The sequence below is a fragment of the Myotis brandtii genome, unplaced genomic scaffold (assembly GCF_000412655.1).
Source record: "Myotis brandtii unplaced genomic scaffold, ASM41265v1 scaffold847, whole genome shotgun sequence".
In the NCBI taxonomy this organism is placed as follows: Eukaryota; Metazoa; Chordata; class Mammalia; order Chiroptera; family Vespertilionidae; genus Myotis; species Myotis brandtii.
In genome coordinates, this window is record NW_005371441.1 from 2582978 (window position 1) to 2603644 (window position 20667).

Genomic DNA, 20667 nt, shown 5'->3' on the forward strand with positions numbered 1-20667 from the left:
AGTGGCATTATACTCTATACATTATTCTGTGTCTTGCTTTTCTCACTGAATAATATATATTGGAGATTTTTCCATATCAGTACCTACAGGTCTCATTTTTAAATGGCTAATGTCCATAGTAATGTCTTCTACTGGCAAAGTTTTATGGTTGACCAAGCATTTATATATATTGTCTCTCTGGGCCTCCTAGTAGCCACTGCGGATCACATGGAATCAGGGACTCAAAGACAAGTTAGTGCTCCTAGTACCACGACATTTCCTCAATGTGCCCGTGTTCCTCCCAATGGGCGCAGTGACCTCAGGAGGAGGCAGACGCTCTTGAAGCAGTAAAGAAAATGCCAAGGTGGCACCCCGAGAAGCCAGCTGAAGAGGAAACGTGGACCTCAGGGAAGTGAGAAGAGAGAATAATTGACGTTTAGAACTAGAATGGGCCCTAGTGATCAGCAGATCCTTCCTGTCCCTCTTACAGCTGAGGACCTGGGGCCAAGACATCCAAGCAGTTAGGTCATGCTCAGGCCAAGCAGTTAGGTCATGCTCATTCCTGAGGCTCGTTCTGGGGCAGGGAGGAAAAGGAGACTAGATTTTCCCAGGCTCTCTTCTCCTCATTAGAATGCGGTGTGGACAAGCGTGTAGACTGAGAAGCCCAAGCACCCTTGAGACATGAGACTCCTTCCAAGCACTGTGAAGTGGCCCGGTTGAGAGTTCTCCCCACGGGGCAGTATGACCACCCAGACCTGAGCTGTCTGGATGCCCAGGCAATGCAGATTTTAACGCCTCTCTGCCTCGCACCCCTTCCTTTCCTGAGCATCTAATGTTCACACAGCTCTCCTCCAGGCTGCAGGGCTACTACGGCCTGTGTCAAAGAAACTGTCCCTAACCATGTGGATCACAAACTACACAAAATTATCTATGCTTCTTTGGCTTAAATTTACCATGCAAATAAGTCAAATAAATACAAAACAGATCTCCTTATGCATAGGTTTTATTTTATAAGCAGCCATCCTGTAAAGGTTCATCGGCAATACAATGAATGAAACCCACCTCCATTTATTTTTACTTGTTAAGTGAAATTGTTATTCAAGCTGAGAAAATGCACTAGTAGTTCTTCCTAAGCCTGACAGACTGTCATTGGGTTTGTTTCCTCACTTTTAAAACAGTCTTAAAAAAGAATGACCATAGTCATGTGTTAAATGTGCTAGAAGATCATTGAATCAGAAACTCCTGCCCTAGCCGGTTAGCTCAGTGGATAGAGCGTCTGCCTGTGGACTGAAGGGTCCTGGGTTCGATTCTAGTCCTGGGCACATACCTCTGTTGCAGGCTCGATCCCTGGCCCTGGTCGGGCATGTGTTTCTCTCTCACATAGATATTTCTCTCTCTGTCTCTCCCTTCCACACTCTCTAAAAATCAATGAAAAAATATCCTCAGGTGAGAATTAAAAACAACAACAAAAAGCTCCTGCATCTTCTTTCATTACTTTTATCAGGATGCCTGGGAGGAACTTTGCCGAGGGAGTGCCTTTTGGGGGACTCCTGCAGATGGACGAAACCCCTTATTTAGCAGTTAGAGGGTCAAAAGTCTACAAGGGAACGTTCAGGGGTGGCAGCTTGAGGGGCATTCACATTCCGCACCACACAGGTCTTAATAAACATGGTCTTCCACTCTCTCCTGCAGCACCCATGACCCAGTAGTGGTAAGTGGAACTCTGTACTTATTAGCTGTTCTGAGAATCCAGGGCAGAAGCACAGCTCCGCTCAGGGTCTCTGAGCTTTACCCTCTTGTCTGAGCGCCAGGCCATTTTCCTCCACTTGATTCTTTAGCTTTGGATAAAGACAGTTGGAAATCATTTCTCCTGCTGTAGGATACCAGTGTTCAGACGTTAAATGACTCCAGGTATAAAGAAAGCTTGGGGGTGGGGAGAAGAAAGCAAGCTTGGCAAACCCCCTGCAAACAATTGAACAGAGCAAAGGAGAGGGGCCTAGAAATGGGCTAATCCCACCCATTGTCACACTGTTCTCCTTTGTTTGACGCTTACCTATTGTCCCAGAAAGACAATTTCAGGAAGTCTTTTCTCGGGCTGTGGAACAGCACTTGCTACTTGTTGAGCCCCAAGAGGCATTCTTTAAACTGGGTTATTGTCTCAGGTATTACAATGAGATGGTGGCCACTGATTGCATTATATTTTCCTTTATTGCAGCTGTTGGTTTGATCCTGTGCCAGGTGCTTAAACCAGCTGTGGTTTTGCAGTTGGCAAGCGAGGCAGGACGGGAGAAGGACCATTGCCCTGGCCAAGATGCTTAGCAGACTGGGGTCTGCCCAGGGCAGATGGATAGAGGATTTCCTCTTTACTTCATTTTCATTTAGAAAAAGCCACTCTCCAGGACTTTTATCCTTCCTGGAATTCCTGGACATGGTTTTCCTTTAAAAATATACTTGGATGCAAGAAATGTCTTTGTTTCACTTAAAAATCGGGGTAAAATGCCAATGGAAGGTGGAGTTCACTGATAAGACATACTAGAACTGACAAGATGTGGAAAACAATTTGGGATGCATTATTGTCATGCCGTTTTTATTTGTGCCTCACCACGTACAGATGTGGTTGTGAAATAGTTCAAACTATGACATACTGGAAGTCCTCACTGGAGTGTTAGGAATGTGTTCAATGAGACAGCCAAATTCTGTTTCATTTTGTTTGGCTCATTACATCAGCTGTAAATAAAAAGAATATTAACTTTAATATCTGAGTCAAATTTATTTCTAAATAGAATACCATATTGTTCTTTCACAGAATACAACTTTCTTATTTATTTCATCAATACCTTGCTCTCTACTTTCTTTTCTCTGTTTCATGCTAGAATGTGTTGAATTGTTTTCCAGGAAGGTTTTGATAATGTTATGTCACAATCTACTGATGAATGTATTTCATGTGGTTCATTTCTCGTATATGGGAGTGTTAGGTTCTGGAAATGATTTTATTGCTGCTTCTGAAATGACTTTCCAATGATATGATACAGTTGTTGCATTAGGGAATTCTCTTTGTATTATAGTTCCAAGTACACCACTGTTTAGGCATTCTGGTTCCATAGTTATGGGGTTTTTTCTACTTCACCAACCCCACTGTTGTGTTCCTAGAGGAACAAGGACTTGAGAATGACACAGACCTGGATTTTAATGGCAGCTCTGCCATCTACTAGCCGAGTGGCCTTGAGCTTCTACAATGTGGGAATTCTAGTACCTAACTGTAACCTAACTGGTGTGATGCTGAGGTGAGATCAAGGGCTGACATCACCTAGCATGATCCCGGCCATAGAAACACCTGGCCAATACTGCTAGCCAGTCCTGGGCCCAGTCACACCGAAGACAACCTGCACAGGCCAATTGCAAAGGTACCGCCTGGATTCCTTTTCCTGCCCTTCCTCATGTAGATGCTTCTTATACCACCCACTTCATTTTTAAAAAAACTCTGGTAAAATAGACATACAAAAATTTATCATTTTTAAGTGTACAGGCCGTCCTTGGGTTACCTCGGACTCGATGTATGTTGTTTCGTGGTTATGTCACCATCTCCCATTTATTTATTAAAAAAAAAGTTCTGTCATTTTGATGTATGTACACATGTGCTTTATGTTTTTAATATTTATTTACCACAAGTAAAGGTCAGGAATTGTTATCTTTCTTTTAAATTTTTTACTGTTCACTCCATTACTGCTGAGTCTGTGCTCCATGTGAGTGACGTAGGTGCTTACGTAGGTGAGTTCCGACTTACGGCAAAAATCGCGTTACGTGGCGCCGTAGGAACGGATCGCCCACGTAACCCAAGGACCTACTGTATAGTTCAATGGCATTAAGTACATTCACATTGTTGGATAACCATCACCACTGCCATTTCCAGATCTTTTTTATCATCCCAAATGGTATCTGTACTCATTGAACCAAAGTTTCCAAGTCCCTCTTCCCCACACCTCTTGGTAACTGCTAGTCTACTCTCTTTCTCTATGAATTTGGCCACTCTAGGTATTTCATATAAGTGGAACATATTTGTCCTTTTGTGTCTGGCTTATTTTACTTAGGATAATATCTTAAAGTTCATCCAAGTTTTAGCATGTGTCAGAATTTGATTTCTTTTTAAGGCTGAATAAAATGCCATTTGATGTATGTACTACATGTTATCATCTATCTTGTTGACTATAGTGAATAGTGTAGTTATGTACATGGGTGTACAAATAGCTGTTTGAGCCTCTGCCTTTAATTCTTTTGGGTATATACCCAAAAGTGGAGTTTCTGGATCATGTGATCTCCAACTTCATTTTGACATGACTCCCACGCTTCAGAATAGCCTACGGGGTACTTGTTTGTTGGCGAGCTACTAAAATCTCCAACACAGCATGCTTAAAATTGTTCCACCTCTTCTTTCCACCCCTCTCAAATCAGATCCTTTTTCTGATTAATATTAAGAACAATTTTTAAGACACCCTGGCACAAACCACTAGACTCTTTGACTTTCTCCTCCTCCTCTAGCCCTGAAAATTTGGCAAAGCTATTTCAAGCTTTTTTCACATCTTCTCTCTGTCTTGCCTACTTTACTACTACTCAGAGATGGTTAGTGCATATTTTGGTATGACTTTTTTTGTTGTTGTTGGCTTAACTTTGGATACTTTTAATCCTTCATTTTTTAATGAAAATAATACACTCTCATTTTCATTAAAAAATCTTTTGAGCTCTCATTTCTACAACAGATTCCCTACCAGTCTTCCTTTCCTTTTTGCTATTGGGTCCCAACAACATTACTGTTTGGACCAGTTCTTCAGTTTTACCAGACAAGTCCCATAACACTCTTCCCTTGGACCATGGTAAATAAATATGTATAGCATGACCAAGATAAAGCATCCCTCATAAATTGGGGGTTGGATTAGATGGAGCTGGTACAGGAAGCCAATTTGTTTCTCAGTGTGCAAGGGAGTGCAAGACTTCTGTTCCTCGGTACAATCATGTCCGAGAGAGTTGGACCTTCCATTTCATCCCTGTGATCCAGGTCAACATTTATTGCCCGCAGAATTCAATATTGATTTGGCCTTACACAGTATTAATCTTACAGATATGCTAGATAGAAAACAATGACATTGGCTCTACTAATTCTTCACTTTTTACTTCCCTATGCACAGGTTCCTTAAAAAACAGAATACTCAGTGGACAAGCAATTGTAGACAATTGTTACCTCTGGAAAGTAGATAACAGTTCCCTTTGGGCAAGTTGGGCCTTCCACGTATGAAGGTTGTTAGGATGCATAAGAGTTTGACCTCTGCAATGAGGGAGACCTTGCTTCAAAACCCTTCTCTGCCACTTGCTTGCTGTGTGGCTTTGGGCAGTGTTTATAGCTTTTATCAGAGTTTTGCATCTGTAAGATAGAGATTAATATAATTTCTTCCTCAGAAAGTTGCTGGTTTAAATGAAAGAATCCACACATAACACAGTACATTTAGTACCCAACAGGGTCGGTTTTCTTAGCAGAGAGAATGTTGGTCGGACTCTCTCAGGCACTTGCCTCCCAGACAGAAAGTGAGCATAAGTGTGAAATGAACAAGCTGAGGAGAATCATCTGCTGGAAGCTCCAAGAATCCACTAACACAGTACATTTAGTACCCAACAGGGTCGGTTTTCTTAGCAGAGAGAATGTTGGTCGGACTCTCTCAGGCACTTGCCTCCCAGACAGAAAGTGAGCATAAGTGTGAAATGAACAAGCTGAGGAGAATCATCTGCTGGAAGCTCCCACTCAGGGAGGGGTGGTTACTAGTTTATAGACCAGTGCTTTGAAAGTTCATGAGCAGATCCTTATTATCTTCTCACCGCTTAGGCTCAAAACTATGTTTTGACATGTTTTCTGGACCTTAACACCTAAAGAAAAATATAACCTTTTCCCAATCAAACTAAAGAGTCACTGATTTCTTTTTGAGCATTGTGTCTGGCTTATTTTACTTAGGATAATATCTTAAAGTTCATCCAAGTTTTAGCATGTGTCAGAATTTGATTTCTTTTTAAGGCTGAATAAAATGCCATTTGATGTATGTACTACATATTATCATCTATCTTGTTGACTATAGTGAATGGTGGAGTTATGTACATGGGTGTACAGATAGCTGTTTGAGCCTCTGCCTTTAATTCTTTTGGGCATATACCCAAAAGTGGAGTTTCTGGATCATATGATCTCCAACTTCATTTTGACATGACTCCCACGCTTCAGAATAGCCTACGGGGTACTTGTTTGTTGGCGTGCTACTAAAATCTCCAACACAGCATGCTTAAAATTGTTCCACCTCTTCTTTCCACCCCTCTCAAATCAGATCCTTTTTCTGATTAATATTAAGAACAATTTTTAAGACACCCTGGCACAAACCACTAGAATCTTTGACTTTCTCCTCCTCCTCTAGCCCTGAAAATTTGGCAAAGCTATTTCAAGCTTTTTTCACATCTTCTCTCTGTCTTGCCTACTTTACTACTACTCAGAGATGGTTAGTGCATATTTTGGTATGACTTTTTTTGTTGTTGTTGGCTTAACTTTGGATACTTTTAATCCTTCATTTTTTAATGAAAATAATACACTCTCATTTTCATTAAAAAATCTTTTGAGCTCTCATTTCTACAACAGATTCCCTACCAGTCTTCCTTTCCTTTTTGCTATTGGGTCCCAACAACATTACTGTTTGGACCAGTTCTTCAGTTTTACCAGACAAGTCCCATAACACTCTTCCCTTGGACCATGGTAAATAAATATGTATAGCATGACCAAGATAAAGTATTCCTCATAAATTGGGGGTTGGATTAGATGGAGCTGGTACAGGAAGCCAATTTGTTTCTCAGTGTGCAAGGGAGTGCAAGACTTCTGTTCCTCGGTACAATCATGTCCGAGAGAGTTGGACCTTCCATTTCATCCCTGTGATCCAGGTCAACATTTATTGCCCGCAGAATTCAATATTGATTTGGCCTTACACAGTATTAATCTTACAGATATGCTAGATAGAAAACAATGACATTGGCTCTACTAATTCTTCACTTTTTACTTCCCTATGCACAGGTTCCTTAAAAAACAGAATACTCAGTGGACAAGCAATTGTAGACAATTGTTACCTCTGGAAAGTAGATAACAGTTCCCTTTGGGCAAGTTGGGCCTTCCACGTATGAAGGTTGTTAGGATGCATAAGAGTTTGACCTCTGCAATGAGGGAGACCTTGCTTCAAAACCCTTCTCTGCCACTTGCTTGCTGTGTGGCTTTGGGCAGTGTTTATAGCTTTTATCAGAGTTTTGCATCTGTAAGATAGAGATTAATATAATTTCTTCCTCAGAAAGTTGCTGGTTTAAATGAAAGAATCCACACATAACACAGTACATTTAGTACCCAACAGGGTCGGTTTTCTTAGCAGAGAGAATGTTGGTCGGACTCTCTCAGGCACTTGCCTCCCAGACAGAAAGTGAGCATAAGTGTGAAATGAACAAGCTGAGGAGAATCATCTGCTGGAAGCTCCCACTCAGGGAGGGGTGGTTACTAGTTTATAGACCAGTGCTTTGAAAGTTCATGAGCAGATCCTTATTATCTTCTCACCGCTTAGGCTCAAAACTATGTTTTGACATGTTTTCTGGACCTTAACACCTAAAGAAAAATATAACCTTTTCCCAATCAAACTAAAGAGTCACTGATTTCTTTTTGAGCAAATTTGTGTAGGGTCCTCTGATTTCATATTCAACCTGAAGCTGTATTTCATACTCCATATACATACATATTGGTACTTAAAAGTAGAAAGAAATACAGATTTTGACATCTTATTTGGCATCTTAAACTATCTGCACATAGCTCCTGCATGCTTTGAACTCAAACAGAAGTTAATTTTATGCAAATATGCAATGAGAATCTTTAATAAGAGACTGTAAAAGTAGCCAAGCAGGTATAAAAGAATAGGACTCTGAAAATAAAATATTTTTGTTGGGAACTTCCAATGAAGCTTTTAGATAGATTAGGTAAAATTGGCTTTTATTTGATTTGTGGGTGCTTAAACATTGGAGAGTTAATTTATCTTTAATTTGAGAATTCATTTTCATTTCCATGCCTTACAAATCTGAACAGTTAGCTATGTGCTCATATATGCTTTAAGAAATGGTAAGTGTTTATTCCCTAACTAGAGGCCCAGTGCATGAAATTCGTAGGGGGCGGGGAGGGTGGTGGTGTCCCTCAGCCCGGCCTGCACCTTCTCCAATCTGGGACCCCTCAGGGGATGTTCAACTGCTTGTTTAGGCCCGATTTCGTCAGACATCCCTCTCACAATCTGGGACCGCTGGCTCCTAACCGCTTGCTTGCTTGCCTGCCTGCCTGATCACCCTAACCACCTCTGCCTGCCAGCCTGATTGCCCCCTAACCACTCCCCTGCTGGCCTGGTTGCCCCCAACTGCCCTCCCCTGCCGGCCTTATCACCCCTAACTGCCTCTACCTTGGTCCCTGCCACCGTGGCTTTCCGGATGATGTCCTGTCTACCCGGTCTAATTAGCATATTACCCTTTTATTAGTATAGATGGTGCAGAACCTTTTACTAGTTTTCATACTTGGCTTTTGGTCTAATCTCATGAAAGTCTCCTTTATTTTGATGCATTCCTCTTCAACCCCCCAGAGTACTATGCCTACCTTTATTGAGCTCATTTTAAAAATAAGGGTTGTGGCATCAGATGACATCCCCACGAGCAGTGCACAAAGGTTCCCTTTTCTCCACATGGTTATTTGTTTTAATTTTCTGTTTTCATATTTCTTTTGAATCTCTGAATATGGGTCATTGCTTATTTTTGTAACTAACAAATGTAGACTTTCTCTGGGATGATAACAATGCAAAAACAACTGCCACAGAAAGAGGAAAAGTAAGAAGAAAAGAAGGGACATAAAGTCAAGAGAAAGAATCCCAAGGAAGCTTGGGAAAGAGCGGTTGCCCCAGGAGCTGTGGGTTACCTGCTAATTTCTGCTCCCAGAAGTCTTCTCTCCCTACCTTTCAAGCTTCCTGCATGTTTCACTCTCTTTGCTCTCCACTTCCTATTATTCAAGCCCTCCATTGGCCCAAAGGCTTTCTATATTTAATTTTTGGTGGGTGAGAAAATAGTGATTATATCTCCAAAACTTCACCTGAACCTCACATCTGGATTCCCAGCTTTTATGCTTCATCCAGGCCTCTGCAAAAGAAACTTTGGGGCCAACCTGGTCACAGGCACCCAGAGTTCTTCAGTCTCTTCAGTAAAAACGCTGTATGTTTCATTAATACCATTGCTGTGAGTTGTTTTTTAAAAAATGAACTTCACTTCAATTGAAGGATTTTCTCATGCATTGTTTTCACGAAACCAAATAATAAAATTTAAAAAGAAGTTTCTTATTGAACCCACTTAAGTCAATCGCTTTAATAACATACCTTTACCAAGTTATGTTCTTTAGGAAACGGATGTTTGTTGTTTTCCTTCTTCTGATGTAAGTTGAAGACTTACAAGTAGTTGTTAATGGTGTTTGAGTAAGAAGACTTTGTTTTAATGGTATATGTCAAATATGTAGCTATTAATTTTTCTTGTTGCCAATTTATAAATTCTAAATTTTATTGTGGTCCAGGCAGGAGAAAACTTAGCTTTGTCACAAAAGGTTTATATTAGGAACATGATTCTGTTGTTCATTTTGTTAAGGTGTGAATTTAGTTGCACAAATCCAGAGATTTATGTTAGTTTGGGAATTCCATGTGGTTCTATAGTCAGCTGGCCTTGGACCTAATTTAGTTCTCCCTTCTTCTGGCTTGCAAAACAGCTAGCTTTCGGAGAGAGAGTGAATCAAAGTAATTTTTGGTTCAAATGATTATTGACTATTTTCTTCTGAAGCTTAATATAAATTCATTTTCTTAGAGTTTATGTAAATCAACATGTAATGCATACAACACCATCAGAGACCAAACACTAAGTTTCCTTGAGGTGTCAGAAGAATACACTTTCTGCTTAGAGTTTACATCTGCCCAGTTAAATTTGTTTCTGGTTCTATTATTTCCTTAATTTGGCCCTCTTGATAAGGACAATCAAATGCCTGGATATTTGAGGCAGTGTGTGGTCTCTTACTAAAGTTACAAGTGTATAACCCTGCTGTAGTTGGCTGGTTCCTAGTACGCATTTGAAGAATGAGATGTTAATTTGATCAGGTGCCTGTTTATACAATGGCTTTTATCATATATGTAAAGATGGAGAACCAAGTTTTATGAGACAAACACTTCTTGTAAAGTCCCCACTCCACTCTATTCTAATTGGGTCGGACCCTTATGCTGAATAAAGAACAAAGAGTTCTGTGGTTCAAACATTACACTACATGTTGCCTTTGTAAATGGGAAAATAGAGACTTAAGGAAAGACTCAATTAGAGGCTGGAATATATATCCCCTCCTTTTCTTTCGAATGGGAAACACATTTAAAAATAGTAACCTATCATCTGCTCAGTCTAAATTCAGGATATGTCCCCCAGGGGTATAAGGATTTAGACTTACATAAATGGACTTCTTTGTAAAAACATGCCAGTGTTTAGTCATTAGTGAAGTTTAATATTCTGCATGCTATACACCAGATATTTTTTTGATGGATAAAGAAATAGAGGTGATTTCTAAATTTTGGAACAGTTGTACATAGCTCCATTTTGATAGATAAAGAAATAGAGGTGATTTCTAAATTTTGGAACAGAAACTTCATGTAGGCAATTAGATAATGCACCCAGAGCTCCAAAAAGAGGGCGGACTGGGAGTATATGCTTGTGAGTCATCTGCCTTTAATGACAGTGGACACCATAGGTGTAGAATCGATTATTTCATGGGGAGAATATTAAGTAGTAAAAGGAGAAGAGGGCCTGACACTGAGCCTTGTGCAAGTCTGGCTTCATGTTGGGTGGTGAATCTGCAAACAACATGGGGAAGCCACAGCCTGAGGGGTGGAGGAACTCTAAAAGAGTTTTGGGTTTTTTTTTGTGATGGAAGCCAAAGGAAAAGAAAAAAGCATGTTTCAGGAGGAAGGGAGGAACCATTTGATGCTTCTGATCAAGTATAATGCTGACTGAAAATACCTTTTTAATTAAGCAATGACAGTCATTGGTGATATCAGAGAAGCTGCTTTTGTGGGCAACTAAGGTAGAAAACAGATTGGCATGGGTTGAGCTGTGCAGGAGAGGGGAGGAAACAGGATTCCTGGAGTGTAGACATCTCTGAGGATTTGAACTGCCAATGAGGAGCAGAATATAAGATGGAAGTTCGGTAGTGATGTGGGATCGAGGGAGACCTTTTTGTGGGACAGACTTGCATGTGATAAAAGCCAATGAAAAAAGCATTTGAGCAAGAGAGATTCAAAAACCAAGAGAGAAAAGAAAGAGGATTAATAATAAAGTAATAGTAATAACAAAAATAGTATTTATTGAGTTCTCACCATATCTGGGACACTGTGGTAAGCTCTTCACATGTATTCTCACATTGAATTCTTAGAATAATGTTATGTAGTGGGTTTTCTGTAGGTTAAAGAGAGGGAAAAGGAGCCCTGGACATGGTTACTGACTTGTTCAGTGTCCTCCTACTAGTAAGTGATGGACTAACTTACCAACTGAAGGACTGAACTTTGCCGACACCCAGCTCACCACCCCAATTAAGCCGTGGACATGGTTACTGACTTATTAGTAACTAGTAAGTGATGAACTAACTTACTAACTGAAAGACTGAACTTTGCCGACACCCAGCTCACCACCCCAATTTGAATTTAGGTGTCCAGGCTATATTTGAATACCTGCTTAAAGATTCTTTAAACACAGTTTTTATTGTGTTTAAAATTCCACTTTGAAACTCTCTGAAAGTTCTAAGTTTTATTTTGATAATAATTTTATCTAGTGGGCCTGGTCAGAAAAAAAAAGGCTTTATCTGCTGAGACTATCTAACCTTGTGAGTGTATGTAAAACATCATGCCCCCAAATATAAGCTGTGTGAACTTGCCACAGTCTTTTGCAGCAAGGGTTCAGAATCTGGAGAAGGGGCTGCGCATAAATGGATATACTAGACGAGAAATATAAATTTAGAAGGCATGGGGGAAAGCCAGGCGGAGATCTCACCCTCTAGTGGCGTGGCTCACTGAATCTCTGGACCCATCAGCTTTTTATTTACTGGAATACACATTTGCCCTTTAGCAAAGCAAACAGACATATCAAAGGTAAAGTTTGGTAAACAGTAAAAGATTATCAGTTTAGGGCAGCGGTTTTCAACCTATGGGTCGCAACCCCTTTGGGGGTCAAATGACCCTTTCACAGGGGTCGCCTAAATACATCCTGCATATCAGATATTTACATTACGATTCATAACAGTAGCAAAATTACAGTTATGAAGTAGCAACGAAAATAATTTTATGGTTGGGGGTCACCACAACATGAGGAACTGTATTAAAGGGTCACGGCATTAGGAAGGTTGAGAACCACTGGTTTAGGGGATTGCCTTCAGCCCCCATTGTCTCGACAGAACAATCAGTGCATAGCTTTTAGCCCTTGCTAAGAGCCCAAGGTCCACCAGCCTTCTGAAGGACTTCTTGCATAATTATGACCTGCTGGTCTGAGCCTCCAGCGTGAACTGAGGGTGATTTGCCCAAAGAACTCCTAAAGCACTTGGCTGAGGCAGAAATTAAGTCTAGGAGGTTTTTGGGGAATTTTTTGCATTTACAAAGGGACTGAAAAAGGATGATGGACTGAGGTAACAACATAGTAAGGCCAAGCAAGTGATATGAAAACATCCTCCAGACAGTTTCACTTGTATATTATGACTGGCTACGTTTCTTGGAAAAAATATTAATTCTGTCCTCTTGCTTTTAATAGGACATAATGACTACATGTGTCCGGCTACCAACCAATGCACAATTGATAAAAACAGGAGGAAGAGCTGTCAGGCCTGCCGACTACGCAAGTGCTATGAAGTGGGCATGATGAAAGGTGGTAGGTACCTTCGACACACGGTGCCCACTCCCAATGGATGTCTGTGTTTGCTACTCGGTGCTGGCTCTTTCTATTCCAGTAACCATGGGAGTTTAGTGTTTTCTCTTTTAATACGTTTTTTTTTCCTATTCTTATTTTTCTTTGCAACAGAAGTATTTCTATAATACATTTTATTTAAAAAATAGGAAACAATTGGAACTGGAAATGCTGTGTTTTATAAAACCATTTTGCGTTTTATAGTTTAAATGTAAATAATTAATATTTTAAAGAAACGTGTATGGGAGTTCGTGGTAGAAGGAAAGAAAGATTGCTCAGGGAGTTATTCTAGAAAGATTCTTCCCATACTGTTTATATCACTAATGCTAGAAAATTATATTGGAGAATAAACTTTCATAAACTGAGACTTGTAAATGTGAAAGCTAAATAGCTAATTTATAATCTTAACATGTGTTAGGGAATTTGAATTTCAATCAAAAGGCAGCTTTTTCCTTTAGGAGTTGAGTCATTCAGAGTTGGGAGCCTTGAAATGAGTACTGAGCACTGACCAAACACTGACCTCAGGATCTGCACCTGTGTGCGTGTGTCTTTGTGGCTGTGGGTGCTGTGTATATGTGGTTTTCTGTCCCCTCCTGTCTCCACTCTTCCAGTGTTTTTATTTTTACAGGAATCCAGTGCTGATTGACCTTGCATTTGGGGAATCTAGTCTTGAAGAACAATGCTTCTAGTCTTGCATAGCCTTCAAAATACAAGGAAAGAACAGATAGGAAGTTTGTAATTAAAATAAAGTCATAGGTGCATTTAGTGTTTCAGGATGATACCAAGGGTGGTGGATGGAGATGGGCTCCCTGCTGACCACAATTGTGGGGGCGGGGAAGCTTTCTGAATGAGACAAGTCTTGGGATGAGTTAAGGATAACAAAGCTGCAATGAAAAAGAATAGTGACTATGCAGATAGAGGGCAGCTAACCTTTAGCTCATTAATACTTGTATAAAGGAGGAAGGAGAACAAAAACCAAGTTTGGAAATCAGGAAGAAAGTGTGCCTGATTGTTATGAAACTTACCACCAAAGATTCTTGAGTTCCATTGTCAGTAACCTGCCAGGTTGAGGTTGTGAATACAGCATTTGGAATCAGTTCTCCTGAGGGACAGATGGAATGTTGAAGTCACGTCTTGTGTGAGGTGTGACTTGATGTCTTGAATGTCTGAGAAAGCAGCTTGAATTTAAAGGGTAATTAATCCCAAGAATTTAACAGCCTCATTAAGAAAATGATACTTTGAGTCATAAATGGATTAAACACTTAAGGAATTCATCTTTCTTTGTATGGCTGGAGAATTAGTCAGGCTTAATTAAACTCACAAATAAGCTTTTTAAGGTAACTTGATAAGTGACAGGAATGTAACAGCTACTCATAAAAAGTTTAATTTGAAACAGTGGGGTCCAGGTTGAATATTCTTTGGTGCTATAGGTAGATTAAGCCCAGTCTGGTCTATTCTCTCTGAAAGCTGAAATAATTAATGTGTGAATATGTCCAAAACATTTTTCTTTTAGGGTACCCATACATTGACCCCACTTCATAAAAAGTACGTTTTTCCCAATTAATACCCTGATACAGTCTGGCTGCATAAGTATAAATTATGAATACTCATTTTTAATTTAACAAAAATTTTAATATGCAAAGACATAATAAAAGTCTTCCCACTGTTTTTAAATAGGACTCTAGATAATTTAACTGCACAAAGCCAGTCTGTGTGTCTATACATATAATTGTACATGTATATTTATATCTGTAAAATATCTATCTGTTTTAGTTTACTACCATTTTAGTCCACTTGGTCTATCATCTGGGCAGCTTAAACACAGAATTGCCGAAACCAGTTTGGCTCAGTGGATAGAGCGTCGGCCTGTGGACTGAGGGGTCCCGGGTTCGATTCCGGTCAAGGGCATGTACCTTGGTTGCGGGCACATCCCCAGTGGGGGATGTGCAGGAGGCAGCTGATCGATGTTTCTCTCTCATCGATGTTTCTGGCTCTCTGGCTCTCTCCCTTCCTCTCTGTAAAAAATCAATAAAATATATTTAAAAAAAAACACAATAAAAACAGAATTTAATTTTTTTCTAAACATCAATAAAAAAAATTGAATCTCTACCCATGACATCAAATCTTTAGTTTCAGATAAAAGAAAAAACCACATACCTACCCCCAACTTAATGGCAAGGCTGAATAAATTCATTGAAGTGCCCTAAGGGTTTGTTAGAGTGCCTGATTTACTTACATGAAGACATTATTTTAATCTGTTAGGATGCCTACCAATGAGCCTTCCTCTGACAACCCCTTTTAATAGTGCAATTTATTTCATCCATGCATCCCACTGCACTCTCAATCTCTCAACCCTTCTCTACTTCTTTATTTTTCTATTGCATTTCCACCTTCTAAAACATTGTATCGCTAATTTTTAGATTATGTTTATAGTTTGATGTCTGTAAGCTCCAGATGGGAGTTTACACACAAATAAAACATGCTCCCACACTTTGTTCAGTGATGTACTGCAAGCCCTTAGATCAGTGCCTGCGTGGAATAAATAGGCAGTCAATACCAGATGTGGCATGAACTAACAGAATGAATGAGCAAGAGTGAAAGTACACAATAAGGGCTAAGCTATGAATAATAGGTTGAGAATCATGAGTCCTGTTTTTCTGAGTCAGGGAAAGTACCTGCTTAGGAGTAAAAACCTGTATAGCGGTTAGCTTTCACTGCATAACAGAGCCTCACCTCAAAACCTCAATGGTGTACAACAGTAGGGATATTATTCACAAGTCAGGGGATCAGCTAGGGGGCTGCTGAGCTTGGCTGGGCTCGCTCACATGTCTGAAGTCAGCTGGCTGGTTCGGCCAGAGCGGCTGGGATGGCTCGGTTTGGCTACTTATACCTCTCATCCAACAGGCTAGTCCAGGCATGTTCCCGTGATAATGGCAGAGGCAGCAGGAGAGCAAGCCCCGAATCACAAGCCCATTTCAATCAAGCCATTGATTACATTATTTGGTGATATGCAATGGGCCAAAATAGGACAAGTGGCTGAGTTCTCAGTCTGTGTGAGAGGGGGCTTCAGATTTATGTGGCAAAGGTTGGAAAATTTGGGCCATTTGTATAATCTATCACAACCTGAAATACCCACTTTTCAGATTTTGGACTAAAAAGTTTACTAGTATAGACAGAGTGCCATAGGCTCTTACATATAGAAGGGACCTCTGGCTTCATTTACTCTTGTCCCTGTCAGTGTAGGAATCTTCTATGTAGCAATCCGACAGTTTTTGTTGGAGTGCTGAATACAAATATGTGTTTTTATTTTCATGCCTCTCTCCTATATTGATGAGTGGACACAATAAGGCAGGAAAACCCAGGAGTAGATGTGGGCCAGTACTTCTGGAAAAATACAGGCTGGCTTCAGATGTCCTGGATTTCACTGAGTTATCCAGATGTAGGTTTTGTGTATGCACGTGTATGTTGCAATGGCTTACAAATGCAGATTAAAACACAACCAAATGTAAGGCTACTTTATGTTCACTGCATATACAAAATTAGCCAACGGACATTGATAATCATGCTTTTATTTTTATTTGTTATAGCTAGAATACTGATTTAATTTTTTATGCTGAAGTAATTTGATTGCTTATGGAGAGGTCACTTTGGTTCTTGTCCACCTCTTTGTTTTTCAGCTTATTGTTCTTGTCCACTTATTTTTCCAAGAATGACCATGTCTCACATTGAATGAGGACAGTTTTTAAAGACCTGGCAAACATTTCAGAAAGGGTCTTTCTTGTTCCTATCATTTGCTTTTGCGAAAGTAAATTGTTCTTGAATTGAGGTAAGGACCATTTCTGTGGCTAGAACTTAAAAAAAATGGAGAACTTTGCTCTTGCCGATGAGGCGAAGTGGATAGGGCCTTGGGCTGAGGACTGAAGGGTCCCAGGTTCAGTTCCAGTCAAGGGCATGCACCTTGGTTGCAGGCTCCATCCCTGGCCCTGGTCGGGGCATGTGCAAGAGGCAACCAATGGATGTGTCTCTCTCAAATCAATGTTTCTGTCTGTCTCTCCCCCTCCCTTCCACTCTCTAAAAGTCAATGGAAAAATATCCTCGATTGAAGATTAACACCAACAACAAAAAAAGCAGAACTTTGATGGCAGTAATTGTATGAATGAATTGTGGCTTTTGAATTCTGTAAGCCTGAGACTTTATGAATTCTCATGTATTTAATTTTTGTTTCAATGATTGCGGTTGGGATAATAAATGATGTCTAGAGCTGAAAAGAACTTAAAGGTCACCTTGTCCGCCTCTTTGTTTTTCAGCTCATTGTTCTTGTCCAACTTCAGCAGCTAGTTCGCCGCTCAGACAAGAAGCCAAGACTCCTAACTCTTGGTTCAGTGCTCTTTTCATTGTACCGTGTGACCTAAGCGATTTAGATCATCACGAAAGATAGCAACATGCGCACATAAGATATTCATATCACATAGACCCAAATTATGACTTAGGAACAATTACTATGGACACAAAATATGACTATTTCACAAAAACATGAAGCAACACACTTGGCTTAGTTACTCAGCAGAAGTACCAAAAAACATTTATATGGAAAGGTTGATGGATATTTTAAAAAGAATTGCTGAATATTTAACTGCTTTATATTGCTTAATATTTAATATAGTTTAAAAAGGACATTTTTTCCCTCTTCAGGCCAAAGGTTTTCACTATCTTTAGATAATAATTCCAATAATGTTGTAAAGCCTGTTTTCTTTTTTAATTGTTTAGACCAGTGGTCGGCAAACTCATTAGTCAACAGAGCCAAATATCAACAATACAAGTGGACTCCTTTCAGCCATCCAACTAGAAAAGACAACATACAAACTAAGGGGAGGCAGAGTCAATTTCATGGCACCCTTTATGGCGACCATGTGAGTCATCTTATTTAACCCTGATAAAGCTAGAATGTGCACGATTCTGTCTCCCTGATGACAATTAGGTAAAGAAGACAGAGTAGGTCAGTGGTCGGCAAACTCATTAGTCAACAGAGCCAAATATCAACAGTACAACGATTGAAATTTCTTTTGAGAGCCAAATTTTTTAAACTTAAACTATATAGGTAGGTACATTGTTATTAACTTAATTAGGGTACTCCTAAGGCTTAGGAAGAGCCACACTCAAGGGGCCAAAGAACCGCCTGTGGCTTGAGAGCCGCAGTTTGCCGACCACAGCTTTAGACTATTCTGGTATTAAAAAAAGGTAACTTTGTCAAGTTGAAGGAATCCTGGCTAATGGTCAAGTGTATGAGTCTGACTCTTCCAAGGACCCTGGGCAGAGGACTCAGTTACTGTGAACTCTCTTTTCACATTTGAAAAATATGGGTTTAGGATTCAGTGGTCTCAAAAGCATCTTTTAAATCTTAAATGTTACGTTTTGTTTTGTTTTTAAGAATTCAAACTTGTCTCATCAGAGTATTGTATAAGGTTGATATTTTTTTAAAAAAATTACGTTTTATGATCTAAGTTCAGATTACTTATGGAAAGATCAGAATCTAAAGTTAAAGGTAGTTTCTGGATATAAGAAACAACCTCCGCAGTTATCATACTTATATTTCCAGCCAAATTTGTAGAGCAGCTAGCAACTGCAAACACCTGTTGGAATGGACAACTATAAATCTATTCTCTTCATTAATTAGCATGGAAAAGGAATTTTTTTTTCTGAGGGGGGAGTGTCACAAAAAGGAGTTTGATGTTAATAGTGATATGCGCAGATGGCTATAATATCGTTATAAATTATTTAGCCATATAAAAGCAAGAATTCAAAAAAAAAGTTTGTTGAGATCTGGCATTGAGAAGATCACTAAGGTTTCTGTTATTAGAAATGTCGTAGTCGTGCCTAAGATTTGAGTCCCAGGAGCTGGGGAAACTTGCTAATTTCTGCATTGTGGCACAGAGAAAGAAAGAGGCTAAAAAGATAGTGTGAATTTGGACAGGTTCCTGATTAAATATCACAAAAGCCAGTCTGGTGATGTTTGCTTAAAAACTTATCCAACACCCTTGTGGCCAGACTTTTTGGAAATCACAGAAATATACTCTAGCCCTAAGAGAATTCCTAAGGTAAAGCAGGGAGTTAGTTATATGTGGAGAAATGTTCTGGTTACACCTAGAGGCAACATGTGCTTTAGTTTAAGGCTGACTGAACAACTACAAATTTATGAGAAACATACAAAATCATCCTTTGGTGTTTAGATCTTTAAAAGCTTGCTTTGAAAGACCAGTTATTATTACATTTCTTCTGTATTAACATTTTAGCAGTGTTATTTAGAAAATTTTACGGAACAAATGCCAGGCCAAGTCCAAACTTCACCTCAATCATTTTCAAATGACCTTTCTTGAGCATTTACCACGTGAAGGTGTTGGAGAGACAGGTCAGATGTGGTCACTGGCTGACCACAAAGTGCAGGCTACCTAATGGTGGGAAGGAGACCATCCACTTAAAAAGATGACCAGGTCCCTTTGTTCCCTCAAGAGACCTAGGGTTAGAGTTGGCCTTGTGGTTCCCGCTGTCTCAGCTCACCCACCTGTTTTAACCTTGCTGATATCAGGGCTCTCAGGGATGGAGCAAGCTCAAGTTCGCCAGCTGGCCCTTTGTACTTTGTGGTTTCAGCTTCTGGCTAGTTTCGTGAGGATGCGTCTTGTTGACAAGTGAAGTCCTGCCCATCCTAGATTTATTTCCCTCTCTTTATGACTCCCATCTCATAGAATACATACCTGTGTGAGAACACCAACTGCCTCACCAGGCTATTCTGAGAAGCAAAGGCATGAGTTATATTGGGATCATTACATATTGGTACACAGATGTTAGGTACTATTATTCATATACGGTGGAACATTGTGGTTGACTTTAGCTTTAGGACTCAGACCACCTGGGTTCAAATTTTAGCTCTGGCTAGAGATGCGTGTGTGTGACAGGACACTAAACCTCTCCAGATCCCCGTTTTGAATTTATCAGATGAGGGTAATAATAACACGTATAAACACCTACCTAACAAGAATTAATATATAGCTTTCAGTATTATACTTAGCTTGCAGTAAATCCTCCATAAAAGTTGGTTATAATGGGTAATAAAGAGTAGATTTATAAAATGTCTGATCACTATGTTGTCCACCTGAAACTAATATAATATTATATGCCAACTGTAATTGAAAAATAAAACATTAAAAATAAGAGTACACTCAATTTTGGCCTTATGTACTTCATCTAATAAAGTTCAATTTCATTGTAGTATTGTCACCATCACAATTGGTCCAGAATTATTAGGTAATTAGTTATTATGTTTTAAATTCAGTTTGGATAATCAGTTATATATCAAACTAGAGGCCCGGTGCACAAAAATTTGTGCACTCAGGGGTAGGGGGTCCCTCAGCCCGGCCTGTGCCCTCTCACAGTCTGGGACCCCTTGGGGGTGTCCACTTGCTGACTTAGGCCTGCTCCCTGGAAGATTGGGCCTAAGATGGCAATCAGACATCCCTCTGGCAGCCCGGCAGCCCTCGGGGGATGTCCACTTGCCAGCGGGGAGCAGACCTAAGCTGCAGTCGGACATCCTTAGCGCTGCTGAGGAGGCAGGAGAGGCTGCCACCACCCCCGCTGTACTGGCAGCCATCA

The 20667-nt window shown here is 40.0% G+C and overlaps 1 protein-coding gene across 1 annotated transcript in view; it reads left to right on the forward strand.

Moving 5' to 3' along the window:
• Nucleotides 1–20667, forward strand: part of ESR1 (estrogen receptor 1) — a 211389-nt gene that overhangs the window by 53572 nt on the left and 137150 nt on the right. The window contains exon 3 of the mRNA XM_005884736.2: nucleotides 12871–12987. Within this exon, the coding sequence (XP_005884798.1) occupies nucleotides 12871–12987 (117 nt within the window). The remainder of the gene's footprint in view (nucleotides 1–12870; nucleotides 12988–20667) is intronic.